This window comes from Oryza sativa, chromosome 3 (genome assembly GCF_034140825.1).
Source record: "Oryza sativa Japonica Group chromosome 3, ASM3414082v1".
NCBI classification, from domain to species: Eukaryota; Viridiplantae; Streptophyta; class Magnoliopsida; order Poales; family Poaceae; genus Oryza; species Oryza sativa.
In genome coordinates this window covers 10854209-10869010 of record NC_089037.1, presented here as the reverse complement: position 1 = coordinate 10869010, position 14802 = coordinate 10854209, and the positions used below count along the sequence as shown (strand labels likewise).

The following is a 14802-nucleotide window of genomic DNA, read 5'->3' as shown; positions in this document are numbered from 1 at the left end:
GCAGTATTTAGGGAATAGCAGTGTGTCTCCAGATTTGCTGAACCTCACATACTACATAGATTAAGAACATGTTTAGCTACATGCTCCATAATACAAGTTATTTACAGTGGATCCCACAAGTACCCTCCCCCTCCCTCCCTCCTTCACTCTTCATCTCCCCCCTCTCTCTCCTCTCCTCCTTTCCCCACCGGTAGATGAAGCCAAGGCGCTGGGCGCAGTGGCCCAAGCGGCGACGGCACCGGGCAGAGCAGCGACGGGCCAGCCAGATCCATCCGTCGGGGTTGGGGTGCCGCCGCTTCACCACCTTCACACCTAATCGCCGCCACACCCAATTGTGCCCGAGCTCCTGTCGCCGCTGCACCCAACCGCCGCCTAGCTCCTGTCGACGCCACACCCAACCGTCGTCGAGCTCCTATCCTCCCGCCGGATTGGAGCTCGAGGCATATCTGGCTCGGACTCAGCTCCCTCTCGGCTGGCGACCTTGGGGGATCCGGTGGCGAGCCTGATAAAGCCGACGACATCCTCACCTCCCTCGGTCCCCTCACATCCCCCTCCCCTGGCTGCCAAGTTGCTGGCGGTGAAATGACATTGGTTGCGCGGATCGAGAGAGGTGGCTTCAGATCGACCTCGGGCGATGGCAGCATGTCGGCGGCAACGGCTCGAAGACAATGTCTCAGTGGCAACAGCTCGACCACTGCCATCTTCCCTTCCTCCCTTCTCTTCATTTGCCATGCGTGAAACCTTGTCAGCAGTAGCAACGCGCAAAGGCTGTCCCGCTCTGACAACCATTGACGAGGAGCGCGGGTCTTTGTTAGGTTCTGTGTTCTTCGTTTGGCACCAGGTGAAGCATACATGACGTGGAATTGATGATGTGGTACTCAGGCTGAACGCCCTTAGAACATGCCCAACAGATACCCAAAAATCTGTCTCTAACATTCTGTTTTTGGAATCTTTAATTTGATTTTAAGATGTAAGTGATGTTTATCTCCAATAGGTACATTAAATTAACTCCCTATAAAAAGTGGACCCATTCTTAACTACCAACAGATACACAAATAAAAAATAACTCCGCCCATCCCTTCTCGCGCTAATGATCTCTCCGCGTGGCGCCCCTCCTTTTTTGGTGTGGAAATTGGGAGCAAGAGCGTCTCCCCATTTGTGGAGGGCGAGAAAGGAGGAGAAGGGATTCTAATTTCCAGAAACTTCTCTAAGAAAGCTGTTGGAGCAAGTTTGTCATAAAATAAATCTTAATTTTAAAATCGGGTTTCATTTAGAGATACTGTTAGGTGATGCTTACGGCATCTTTTCACCTTTCGCTTTCCGGCCTACGACGTCAAAAGAGGACTAGCTAGGCCGAAATGAGCAGCCAGTCCAATTCCAATCACCAACGTGTCAATTTTCGGCAGCAGTACTAAGCCACAAGGGCAAGGACACGTCATCCAGCAACCTCGATCTCCACTGTACCTGCTATCCTATTCCTAAGCAAAGCGCAAAAGTGCCTTTTCTTTTTCGCAGTGCCTCGCGCAGTCCGCAACAACATGCAACGCCAAGTCCAGAGGTTTGTCGCCACGGCGCGGCGCTGACGTGGACAGCATTCCTAGTCGACAGCACAGCTGGAAAATACAGTCGAATCCATCGTCAAAAGAGCAGGTCGCATCGCCATATTATTCCCTCAAGCAGCCAGCGGTCTCAGCTCTCAGTCTCTCAGGCAGGAAAAGACCCGGGAAAAGGAGCTAGTGTTGCTGTTATAAAATGTCTCTTCAAGCTATTCACAGGGCGGTGAGGTGGCATCATCGGTATGGAGGGAGGAGCAGCCAAGAACGGAGAGCTTTATTTGGCCACCGAACCTCCTCAAAATTTATCAGGAGAAAGCAGGGAGGAGAGGAGGGGTTGATGAAAAGTGACTTGTGATATGTGGGACCCACTAAAAATAATATGTATAGGGATTTCGCACTATGAGACTTGTTACTTACGAAGTTCCTCATCCTAAATAGCAGCCCAGAATCTGTAAAATTGTCCAGCGCACTGTAAACTCCCTCATAGTTTCAAACTTACTAGATCATTTTCTATTATCTAATTATAAGATAATTAAATGCTACAGGTTAGCTTGACATATACTTCATCCGTAAAAAAAACCAATCTCATATTACGATGTGACCTATCTTAGTAAAACGAATCTAAACTACTTTAGGATGTGCCACATTCTAATATTAGGTTGCCTTTTTTTTAAGGATGGAGGGAGTATTTTATAAAATTATTTCTTGTTATGTAATAAAGGGTCATGTTTTTATCAGTTATATTTTTTCAATGGTTAGTTTCACACTAGAAAAAGTAGCGCGCCCGTTGGCACGCCGTCTTTGCAACACATTCTAAAACATTTTAGTTGAGAATTAATTCTGTTCAAATTAAATTTCTAGAATGACTATGCATTTGGAAGAACCTCTTGTGGGGTTTTAATTTTGAATTTTTGGCTTGGATACTGAATCGATCTCCCTTTTTTAATAAGATGAATTATATTATCTCTACATCTATGATTCACACAACTAAAATGCTTGTTATGATTATATGTCTAACGGCAGATGCCGGAGATGTAAAATATTTTTATTATCCTAAAAATACTAAAATTCTTGTAACTAAATAATAACCTTGATACGGTAAGGCCGTAAGGCGATGCACGAATTACCTATACCAGAGCAAGTGCAAGACTGAAAAATCTGCTCAAATTCATTCCGCATTTGGTCGAAGAACAAGAACCAGATGTTAAATGAGTCTGAAAGAACTAAAAACTAACACACACACACACCCCCAAACATTTCACACGCGTGACATCGTACAGTTTCAATGTTAAGTTTGATCATATATATGATGAGTCGACGTGGCAAATCTGAAACCAGATGTGTGGGCTCCACCATGTCCTCCAGAAATTCAGAACATATATTCCGTCCAGTTGTTTTTGGGTCTAGTCTATGGATACGGTAAGATTTGACTTTGAGTGAGGCGAGAAAGACGTTAAGACTTAAGAGAGGACTCGGAGGAAAAGAGACGTAAAGATTCTTCACTTTGGTGAATGGTGCTCCTCAAAGGAACGGCAGAAAGAAAGCAGAGCGATAATATCTTCTACCTTAATGATGGTCTTCTTGGGATATTGAAATTCCGAAATTACGCAATCAGGGCTGTTTTGTTCTGCTAATTTGCATTTGATGACATAAGTCGTTTTCAGCGCTATCTGAAAGCAACTAGCGGATTTTTTTAGCACTATTTACACGGAGCTAATAGATTTTAAAGTTGAATTGTATTTGACATGTAACTTTGAGATTATGTATCCATGGAATAATTATATTTTGTATACAATATATTCTAACTATAGAATTTGATTTGGTATACGACTCCTAATATTTGTGTAAGTATTTATCTTTTTCTTCAATCAACGTGCAAATTTTTAGACCCCAGAGCAAATGTGGCAGCTTTTTTTCTACCATAATAATAATATAATTAGAGAATTTTCTTGAGCAAATGGCACGAAACTATATAAAGATGAAATTGAATTTGATATATAACCCTTGCCTTCTATTTCCATAAATACAAGTGCAGTTTCTATCTACATAATTAATAAATTTTGAAAATATATTTGAATATTATATACAATTGTTAGCTTATGTTTTCATTCATACAGTTATAGTTTGTATATTTCTAAAAAGTAGAGTTTGATTTGATATACAAATTTGAGCTTTTGTATTTATATATAACTTATTAATCAATATATGCCATTATAATCTAGACCCATCATGATCTAATGGTGCAAATATTTTTTTCTTTTTCACAATTACCGTCAGGAATTATAGGTCTCCATAATAAATGTCATAGCTTATTTTATAGCTATGTTTATAATGTACTCTCTCATCCAAAAAATATACTTCCTCCGTCTCAAAAAAAAAAGGAGTACAATGAATCTGGACAGAGGATTATCCAGATTCGTTGTACTAGGAGGGGCCACATCTCTTCCTAGGTTGTCTTTTTTTTTTCGGAGGAAGTAGGTCATATTTTGTCTTATTAGGCTAAACTTTGACCAACCATTACTCTATTAAGAGCACCGATTATGTTTTTATCACTTAAATATCCTAATAAAGCAATTATTGATCAAAGTTTAATCCTAATTAACGAAACAAAGTGATAGATTATCTAATCTGAATAGATTATCTAATCTGAATTTGATTAACTCGCATTAATTTTGTTAGTTGCTACGAGAGCCTATTTTATGGGTACTGTCTAGTGCTATCAATAGACCATCGGAGAAATATATTACTCCCTCCATATCATATTATAAGGGGTTTTAGGTGAATATAACGTATCCTAATATTAAGAATCTGGATATGGCCCATGTCCAAATTCTTAGTACTAAGGCTCTGTCTAAATTCTTAATGCTAGAATGTGTTATATCCACCCAAAATCCCTTATAATATGGGATGGAGGGTGTAGACAACAACCATCTTAGTTGTTGTATATGCCTAGTTCTGCTCAACCTAATACTCCCCCCATACTCATAAAGGAAGTCGTTTAGGACATCGACACGGTCTCCAAATTAAACACAACTTTGACTTCTTATTTTTATAAAAGTATTTATTAAAAAGTGATATATGTATATTTTTATGAAAGTATTTTTCAAGACAAATCTATTCATATGATTTTTACATTTTCAAACTCAACAACTTTAGAGTTATTCATGATTTATATTCCTAAGGTTTGACTTAAATATTGTCCTAAATGACTCTCTTTGCGAGTATGAAGGGAGTACTGAGTACACATATCTTCCCCTACAAATAGGGGAAATGCCAAACGTTGTGCATTCTCAATCGATGCATTATCGGTATCTCTCTGTCTAGCTTAAGCTACGGAGTACGGACTTTTGATGTTGTTATCCGATTCAAGTTTTCAACTACTCTGCAGATAGATCGATGTATGTAGCTTGCCTTCCAAGATCGCCATATCGGTTGCTTTGCGTGTGTAATTTAACTGTGAGAGCTAATCGCTCTTGTTAATAGGGTTACACCAGGATGACTGATAGGGGTTTACCCTACCAAACCACACAACAAAAATGATCATTTATTCATTTTGCGAACGCACAACTTAACAAAATGACCATAACACATAACATGCACACATATATTTCTCCCTAGCGTATGCCGACACTATCGTTTTATAACTTCATATGGATCATATATAAAAGATTTGGAGCACATAAAAGACACACACCAAGATAGCTACTCACCAGAATTTTGACCTGTCGGCGTACCAGGCAAAGCTCCAGCAGCCAACCATCCGGAGACACTGCGGCATGCACGGAGCACGGATAAGGGGAGACAAAGCATGCGCGAATTAGATAATGGGAGAATATATATGAAAGCTGCAGAGACAAGAATCCATGAGGATATAGCCATATGGGCAAAGTTGCTAGGAAACATTGAGTTGGATTTACAGTGAGGTGGAAGAAAGGGTAGAAGAAAGCAAGAGAATTTGGAAGAGAGCGATTGAAGAATGCCTTTGGAATCCTAGGGCAAAGGTGAACTGAAAATAAACAATGGAGAAGAGAAGTCTAATAGACTACAGAACAGTAAGCTTATTGAGAAACTCCTAATTCGTTGTGGTATTATATACCCTTGCATTTTTTTTAATAAAAGAAAGTATAACTTCCAATCTCTACACTAACTAAGGATGCACACGATCATATTAATGGCTACTAGGATTTAAATTCTAGTGGGTGAAGTTATGCATCACCTTGCTAACATTAATCACCTAAGTGAGATAAAGGGGGAGGGAAGGGAAGAGAGTCCACCTTAATCAAGGTTTAGAGGTAGCTCTAGGCAGTGGCGGACTGGGCAATATTTAGGCAATACGGTGAGGCATCTTCGGAGCTGAGCTATGGGTGAGAAACAGAGAAAGTTTAGCAATGGGTAGGGTTGGAGTTGTTGTGAAACTGAGTGAGGAGGCGGCAAGCGGGAACGGCTGTGCAACTGGCGGCTTGAGCTAACAAGAGCAGGGGAAACTCTTCGGCATAGGCAAGGTTTTAAAAATCATGACCCTGAACCAGATTAGAGGTCTCCAGATAGGATTGCACTTATAGAATCATATAAAAGAACCGTAAAATTGTATATTTCACCTACCAGAAATGTAGAATCCGGTCTTTAATTAGGACTGTAATGCCGTAAAATCATATGAGCACAGGACATGAGAAAGAGAGAATAAAGAACATGTTTCTCATTTCGTAGTCTTGAGGTTAGAATGATAGACAACCATTCGAAATGAATCCAATCAATCAACTGATATTTCTGAGCATTTAAGTAGACTCATGTCTAGTCGACCCATACATAACCACATCTACTTAATTAGTACTCCCTCCATAAAAAAAACAAATCTAGGATTAGATATAACACATTCTAGTACAATAAATTTAGATAAATGTATGTCTAAATTTGTAGTATTAGAATGTGTTATATCCGATACTAGGTTGGTTTTTTATAGGATGGAGGGAGTAGTATTGATATAGGGTTTTTACTAGAATCAGGTCATTTTATAGCTTTACAGGTGTTCTAATTGTTGGCTTGACCCATATATTCTTGTCCGCTATTAGATCCACCTGGCGTGCGCACGCCTAGATTTCACATCTCACAAAAATCTTCATGTCTCGTTGATTAGATCTGTAACGATCTCACATGTCTCTCGCCAAATCTCTCATATAACAAACTTGCACACATTAGTTAACCACGTTTATAAAACGAAAAAGTCCAAGTACCCCCTAAACTTTAGATAGAAGTTCATCTAGCACCCTAAACTTTAAAACTGGACATCCAGCTCCCTAAACTTTGCAAAACCGTTCATATTACCCCCTAAGGTGAACCATGTACGCATAATTCATAAGTTCATAAGCTTAAAAAAATATTATATTAAGCTGAGTTCGTTCTTATGAGAAAGAGAAAAAAAGTTGTTTTCACGAGTATGCTTTTCAAATTACTAAACGTTACGTATTTCTCAACACAAAGTTATTTTAAAAATCACATGAAGATTGAAATAATTAATACACAATTAATCATGCGCTAATAGCTCATCTTGTTTAGTTTGCGTATGGATCTTCTCAATCTAGTTCTTTTCCCTCGTCTCAAACACGCCATTATTCTATCCAGTCATGAAAACAAGCCATTTTTGGAACTAAATTTGAAAATATATTGTTCATTTTTTCTCAAAAATATTATGGATGCAATTTTTTTAGCATAAATATACCGTCGGTATCGCTGAACCGTTGCACGAAAGTAATGTGGACATGGCGACGCGATCGCTCTCGCATGGGGACGGCGCGAGACCGAGCGGTCTCGCGTGGGGAGAGTGCGAGACCAAGCAATCTTGCGCAAAAAGCATGCAAGAGACTATACCCTTCTTTAATATGGGAAGAAAACAAGGAGGGGAAAAAAGGAGGAGGATGAGACAAGGACGATGGAGGATATTGAAAGAATTTTTTTTTCTAGACCGTCTTACCCACACTGTCATCTAACAAAACACTATAAAAATTGGACGACCATCTCCCATCCAGCTCCATGTACCCAACCAAATTTAGACTTCACTCTAATTTTGTAGACAATGTTTCAAGCTAAAAAGACAATCTTTTAGGAACATTTTTTTTAGGAAAAATAAATTTGCTTTTGATGGTTAAAGACTACTCAATTGTGTGATTTTTAATAACATGACCGCTACATAATAAATTATTAAAACACAAGGTATATAACAACCACGTCATTATGCTTATACTTATTATCAGCAAAATGGATTATTATTAAAAAAATAATTTTGAAATATTTATATGTGTTCTTAGTAATTTAAAAGAAATGCTAGAAAACAAAATACAATGAAAAAAAACCCGAAATCGACTCTAAAATTATGTTTTAAAATTCAAATTGTTGCTTGCATTTATAAACAAAAGGCTAAACAATGGGTTGTAAATTTCCACAATGGAAGGGATTTAAAATTCAAATTCTTTCTTGTGCTTAAAAACTGAAGGCTAAATGATGGATTGTAAATTTTTACAATCGAAGGGTAGTCCATTCTTAACCGTGTATCCGCAACTTTCAAACAAACTAACTAGTACATACGACTCAATACTGTATTAGAGCCAAAAAGGTTTTAAGTTTGAATTCTAGCTGATGCAATTAAAAAAATTACTCCCTCCGTCCTATAATATAAGGGATTTTGAGTTTTTGATTACACTGTTTGACCACTCGTCTTATTTAAAAAATTTGTGCAAATATAAAAAATAAAAAATTGTGCTTAAAGTACTTTGGATAATAAAGTAAGTCACAAAAAAAAATAATTCTAATTTTTTTAAATAAGACAAGTGGTCAAACGGTACAAACAAAAACTCAAAATCCCTTATATTATGGGACAGAGGGAGTAGAATTAACTTATAGACCCTCCATGTCGTCTATATTTTATGACGAAAGGAGTATTTCACACCTAAAACCCTATAAAACTTGCACATATATATTAGGCTTGCAGCTTGCTTAAAGTATATAGTGAATTTTCCGCCCCTATTCATCAACTCAAACTTTTGGATGGGATGTGTGATGACTTCCCTATCTATCCATTGATTGAGGAATAGTGCCAGCTTTAGATTTGCTCCTAGCGTCATAAAGAAAAGATACTTTTGTCTGGATTAGAAACGTGAGTAATATATGCATATCTTGTACTAACATACAGTAAGCATGTATCTTGTGCACCGGGCCTTCGTTGGTTTCCCGTACAAGCTCTCTATAAATATCAGGTTCAGCTCTGCCCACACTTCATTTCTCCTTGCCTTTCATAACCTCCTCTCCATCTTCCCTGACGAAGGAGCACACAAGGTTAACTCTTTGTCTCTCTTAATCACCCAAAGCTTGAAATTTTCATCTCTTACAGCATTTGTGTACCTCTGCAAGAAGTTCCTGCACTTGTTTCCTTCTCCTTTTCAGGCCAAAATGCTTCACCATCTTGTTTAATCTTTTATGTTTTTAGTCAGGAACTGAAAGTTGTGGTGTTGTTTCTTGCAGAGAAGACAGAGAGAGGAGTACAGGAGATGGCAGGCTGTGATGAAGCTAAGTCGTTGGCTTCAATGGAGGAAGAGGTAAGTGTGACCCTGAGCCTGTAGAGTTATTTTGTCTCTCTTTTCTGTCTAATGGAAAATGAGAACAGTCTTGCCTTCAGAATTAATACCCCAACTGTGCTTAATTCGTCAGTAAAGATCACCTTCAGTTTTTTGTTGTGTCACCATTGTTCCTTTGCCGTTGTCTTAATTCTATCTTAACTAGGAACTTAATTAACTAGTTAATAATTTTTAATCTGTTTAAAGAAAGTAACCACCAGAACATTACCTAACGTGCACCAAAATTAACTTGTCCTCAACACCAACTCTCCAAAACCTGTGAGCAATTAAAGATTCTGCACTATCAATTACTACCCTTTACCCGCACTACTTTAGATTTATATGCATCTAGAAGAAATCACTTTAGCCGCACACACCAAAACTAATTAATTACCAGCAAGGAATGAATGACGAAAAAGGCAAACTAAACTTTCAACCTGATCTTAATCTCCTTTCCAACCCAAGAATCTATTTGACTGCAAGCACTCTCTGAGGCTCTGAACACAGATGACTGACCACTACTACTACTACTTAACACCTGCATTTTTCTCCACTGCTTTTTTTTTTCTTTCACCGATCCTGCGAATCTCACCTCTGCAACACTGCAACTAACCAGCATCTGCATGACTGCAATACTGCATGGGCAATGCGTGAGAGATAGCAGTAGCGAAGGTAGGAACAGAACCGGGGGCGCTCAACGGCTTCAGGAATCGTGTCGTTGTCACGGCTCCGTTGTTAGGGGATCGCCATCGCTAGATCGATCGGTCACATGTTGCTTTTGGGTGGATCAAGAGCAGCCACACGATGGTGGTGGTGTGCAAAACGCTGTGCAGATTTTGTTGGGTCTCATAAGCGTGATCCCTCCCCTCCTCCTCCGCTTGGTTGAGGCGATCGAAAGGGACGGCCGTCCATGCGGATGCGGCATGATTACGTGATCGGTCTCGTCCAATCTCGTGTTGCGGCCGCGAAACCATTCTAGCGTGTGCTTTTGTGTGTGTGTTTGTCACGTCGTTCGGTTCACTGGACAAGTGGACAAGCCCGCGTCTGTGTCTGCACTGCACCGGCATTGAGAAGTGAAGTGTCCTCCTGACCCTCTTGGCCTCTTGAGCGAACGGATAAGCCTCATCTCTGGTACACTTAGTACACCGGAGTAAAGTTCAGTGTTTCCGGCTGCTTTCAGTCAGAGCAAGATGGGATTTTTTTGGGGGGGTGTTCTCTTTGTTCTGCACGTGTTTGGGGTTTGTGAAAGAGTGTGATCTTGAATTGCAGGCGTGCATTGAGAAGAAGTATGGAGGGATTGCACCAAAGAAGCCTCTGATTTCAAAGGTATACAGTTTCTGAAATTTTGTAGCCATTTGTCAGTCTTACAGTTTCATAGTGTTCAAATCCTATTTATTGCTGTATCAAGTTTTCAGTTTTTATTCAACTCACTAGATAAAGAACATACCGATATCTTGTAGTACTAGTATGTAGTCTGATGGGAGTGCAAGTTTTGGTAATAGTAGTTAGTTCAAAAAAATGCAGCATCTAGACTATCCAGTACTAGTATATGATAAATATCTGAAAGCGAATCTGAGCTATTCCTTTGGCTGCATGGCCTGGTGCTAATGCAGGACCATGAGCGCGCCTACTTTGATTCCGCAGACTGGGTTCTTGGCAAGGTAAATGACAAATCATCAGTCCAATATTCAGGCATGCATGTCATCAGACTGAATCTAACCCTGTATCCTGGAGTTCCTTCAGCAAGCTGCAAACAGCAACGGTTCAAAGGCCGCGGTTGAGACTCTCAAGCCCAAGCTCAAGGTTCAGTAAAACAATGACTGTTCCAGAATTGTTGGCTGTGAAATTTTAAAAGAAAAATACTAGTTATTTATTTTTACTCTCCTTTTTTTATCTTCAGAGAACGCCTCATCACCAGCTCCCTCCTCGCAAGCCAACCTGCGCATCAAGCTGAGCCGCGAGGTAAAAACTCAAAACCCCAACTTTTTTTTTTTTTTGCAGACATATGGTTAAGCAAAACACCACGAGGCATGGCCCATTCTCTGCTTGATTGTTGCTGTTGATGTCACTCACAGGCATATCAGAATGCAGCGGCAGCTGGAGACCTCGAAGCAACAAGGGGACAGGTGGACTAAGATCAGTGTTGTAGCCTGTCCTAAATCGTAGGTGGAAAGAAACAGCCCAGCAACTCTGCATTTGCAGATTAGCCTCTCTGGCAGTTGCAGCCTCTATGTCTATCAGAATTCAGAACGGATTAACCATTGCTCAGTGATATCTCCATTATCTAAAAAAAGGGATTAACGAACATTGTCATGATAAATTGATAATGATATCACTTGGTACAGCGGTTGGGCTTTGTGTTGTTGAAGTTAGCTGGGCCGGAGAATGGATTAAAAACGGTAGGCCCAGTTCACCGTACCGGCCCAGATTTTGGCAGATATTTTAGGCCCGAACCGAACTGGGCCTCTTTTACCAGCCTAGCCCAGACTTTGCTTATAGGCATCCTGTGATTAAATAGTCCCAGACAAGTACTACTACAGCTTAAGATAATTTGGGGTCTGTTTGGCACAGCTCCAGCTTCAGCTACACTCCAGCTCCACCCCTCCTGGAGCTGGAGCTCAGCCAAACAGTTTTAGCTCCACCAAAACTGAGAGTGGAGCTGGGTGGAGGTTTCTCACAAAATGAACTAGAGTTGTGGAGCTGGGTTTAGGCAGCTCCATAACTCCACTCTAGACCCAACTCCTGGAGTTAAATTTAGGAGTTGGAGCTATACCAAACAGGCCCTTAGTTTGGCTCCAAGGAAGCCCAAGAAAGCTAGGCGAAATGTTGGGAAACCAAAATCAGGGGCCAAGTTGACTGCCCATGTCTTGGCCATTTTTGGATCTGAAAAATGGATGAAAAAAAAAGGCGAATGACTTAGCATAATTTAGTATCAAACCAAGTTGTCCCTGAAACTCTGATTTCTTTGCCAACATTTTTCCATGGTCACCGTGACAATCAAACCAAATAGGCCCTTAACATTTGTTGGGCAGCAGGTACATATTGACAGAGTGGCGAACTTTACACGATTGCACTAGTTGGCAAGCCTAGCTGGCCACCGACTGTAATACAAGTGTAAAGTATACACAACTCTAAATACATATAACTGATAAATTTAGGTTTGCGATTCTAACTCACACCGTGTAAGAATTCCTGGCCATCCAATTTGCATCGGCACAATTCTCGCATTGACAAACCGCTGGGATTTTTCTGCCCCATGACGAACTGAATTATTTCATTGGAAATCCATGTGTTCTAAGCGGGCACATAAAAATGTTTTTAGTAGTATTATTCATGAACGAAAAATATATAGCTTGTAAAGAAAATCTGTGTGTAGATCTTGAAATGTCTCATGAGTCATGACCCAATCAAAACGCATAAAGCAACGGGAAGGCATCTACTACTTGACAGGTCAAAATCCATCATCTAGGACAATCTGCCCACCTTTCTCAGTTCTGTGTACCATTGTACATTTGTATTTTGTACCTATCTAGATCTGGCCACAGATGCACATGAGCCGTCAATTGGACCAGTACCATATACTTTCTTGCACTTACTCCCTTTAGCCTTGGATCTTGTGGCAATCTTTACCATGCTTAATCATTAAATTCAGCTGTAATCCACTTTGAGACTTATATCAGACTTCTGTAACCTGCTACAAATAATTCAAAACTCAACTCATGTTCAACATGCATGAGTCATTTGATAATCCAGTTGTAATTATTTTTCTCTCACACTCTCTTTCTTCAAAGTGGGATAAAGTTAAAGTCTTGATATGGTTATGTAGTCTCCTTTACAGACGTCCTGATAGCGGCCATGGATTCTTGTGGCTCAAAACAGGTCATCATAATCATGTTGATCATGCCCTCCCTAATTGCCTTGTAACCAGCAATATCATTGGGTGATTGACCATCCTGATCAAGATCTCACCTTCCCTTTTGCCTTTAGAGAGGGATACTGATTAGGTTATTGGATTGGTATGATCTTTATAAAGCTGCAATAATTATGGTAAGGATAAGATCCCGGTTTCATCTTTTCTCACTAAAATTGTTCACGGGCGATTGGCTGATTGGTCAGCATTGCTCCTGAGCAGACTTTGCATTGGTTGATCCAGATGCAAATGCGTCCATTCAAAAGCCGGGTACTGTATAAGTGTATAGTATATGTATGGTTGGGAAAAAGCTGGAATAGAACCCATTAAAGCAGTGGAGACCAGTAGCCAGCATCATGGAAGCAACTTTACAGTTGAAAGAAGGGAAGGTAGTAAGTTTGAAGCTAAGGGATCTCTTGATGGATCGATTAGGTGGCCATGCCTATGTGTCGCGCCATGAGAAGGCCAATTGGGACTGGGAGCCCAAATGCCAGCTGCATGGTGAAACTATGGAGCAGTCACAGGTTCAGGCTGGGTTCATCTGGGAGAAGAGAACAAAAACCACGGTCTAAAACCCGCTTTATTTTCTGTTTGCCTCTCCATTGTGCAATCAGCTGGTGGAGCAGTGCACGCATGATGCAGGAGTACGTACCAAGGGACAAATTAAGCGGGCGCTGTCGCTGTTGCACACGCTACTCTCTGCATGCGTAGATGCGCGCGAACATGGTGGTAAACCAGCGCTAAACTTTGGATCATCAATCGACGATATTTTCTTCGTAACATTGGCGTCTAACATGCCTGTCTGTATGTGTACTGGTCCAGCTGCTTGCACAGTGGTTGCACTGCTGAAACAACTTGACATGTCACGCACGCAGCTGGACCACATACTCACTATACTACTCAGCATCACTCTCCTCCCTGACTCCCGCGGTCCGGCCTGTACTGCCTGCCTGCCAAAAGTTAGCTAGCTTAGCTACGCATGCATCTGCTGCATGCTCTCGCTATTGCTGCTGCTCATCTCGATCGGTGTCGACGACGACGCGAAACGGGGCTCACGTACACACATGCCCCGATCGGCCCCGACCCCGCAGGCCAGCAGCGCAGCTGTGCAGGTGACAGAACAAAACGCCTCGTCGATCGGGGGCGTTTGAGAAGAGAGTTGGATGGACTCGTTGCAGGATTGGTTGGCGGCATGGAACCAAAGCTAGCTACCAGCCGCTGCCGGTGCCCAACTCCGAGCAGGACGCTCGGCCAATCATTTCCCAGATCTACGCGAGCCGCTCTGCCTCCTGCCTGCGTCGTCCACCTGAAAACCGAAAACCGCCCAGCCTCACAGTACATCCGCCCACGCGACGATCGAGATCCAGACAAACGTAACAGGGCGTATAACACATACATACACAGGCACAGCTACCTCTGTTGTAGCGTTGCTCGAGCTCCACACGGTCGTGAACCCCACGCACGTATTCGAGATCCAGGGCATCGATCTGCAGCTATATGTAGCAGCAGAGTATAACAATATGCTGCATTATACATCGTGCGCGCGTACCCGCTTAATAGCTTTGGCTAGCGTCGTCGTGAACCAAACTCGGATCGATCTAGTACCTTTTTAACCCAAACACTCACCACATTCGTCTAATGCCGCGTTCCCTTCTCGCTCAGAATTTATCGCTCTTACCGTGTACATCACCTGTCCAATCCTATGCTGGCATCCTGCTTGGGCCCAAGGCGA

The 14802-nt window shown here is 41.3% G+C and overlaps 1 protein-coding gene across 1 annotated transcript; it reads left to right on the top strand.

Moving 5' to 3' along the window:
* Positions 1-8738: 8738 nt before the first annotated feature.
* LOC4332591 (uncharacterized) lies at positions 8739-11504 on the top strand. The gene is made up of 7 exons (XM_015773876.3): positions 8739-8882; positions 9069-9142; positions 10430-10486; positions 10774-10821; positions 10904-10963; positions 11061-11122; positions 11236-11504. The coding sequence occupies exons 2-6, from the start codon at positions 9095-9097 to the stop codon at positions 11112-11114; spliced, it is 267 nt and encodes an 88-aa protein (XP_015629362.1). The 5' UTR covers positions 8739-8882; positions 9069-9094; the 3' UTR covers positions 11115-11122; positions 11236-11504.
* The last annotated feature ends 3298 nt before the right edge of the window (positions 11505-14802 follow it).

Excerpts from the sequence above, each read along its gene's own strand:
- LOC4332591 (XM_015773876.3), top strand. The coding sequence starts at position 9,095 with ATGGCAGGCTGTGATGAAGCTAAGTCGTTGGCTTCAATGGAGGAAGAG. Across the intron at positions 10,487-10,773 it reads AGAAGCCTCTGATTTCAAAG|GACCATGAGCGCGCCTACTT; the intron begins GTATACAGTTTC and ends GTGCTAATGCAG. Across the intron at positions 10,822-10,903 it reads CAGACTGGGTTCTTGGCAAG|CAAGCTGCAAACAGCAACGG; the intron begins GTAAATGACAAA and ends GAGTTCCTTCAG.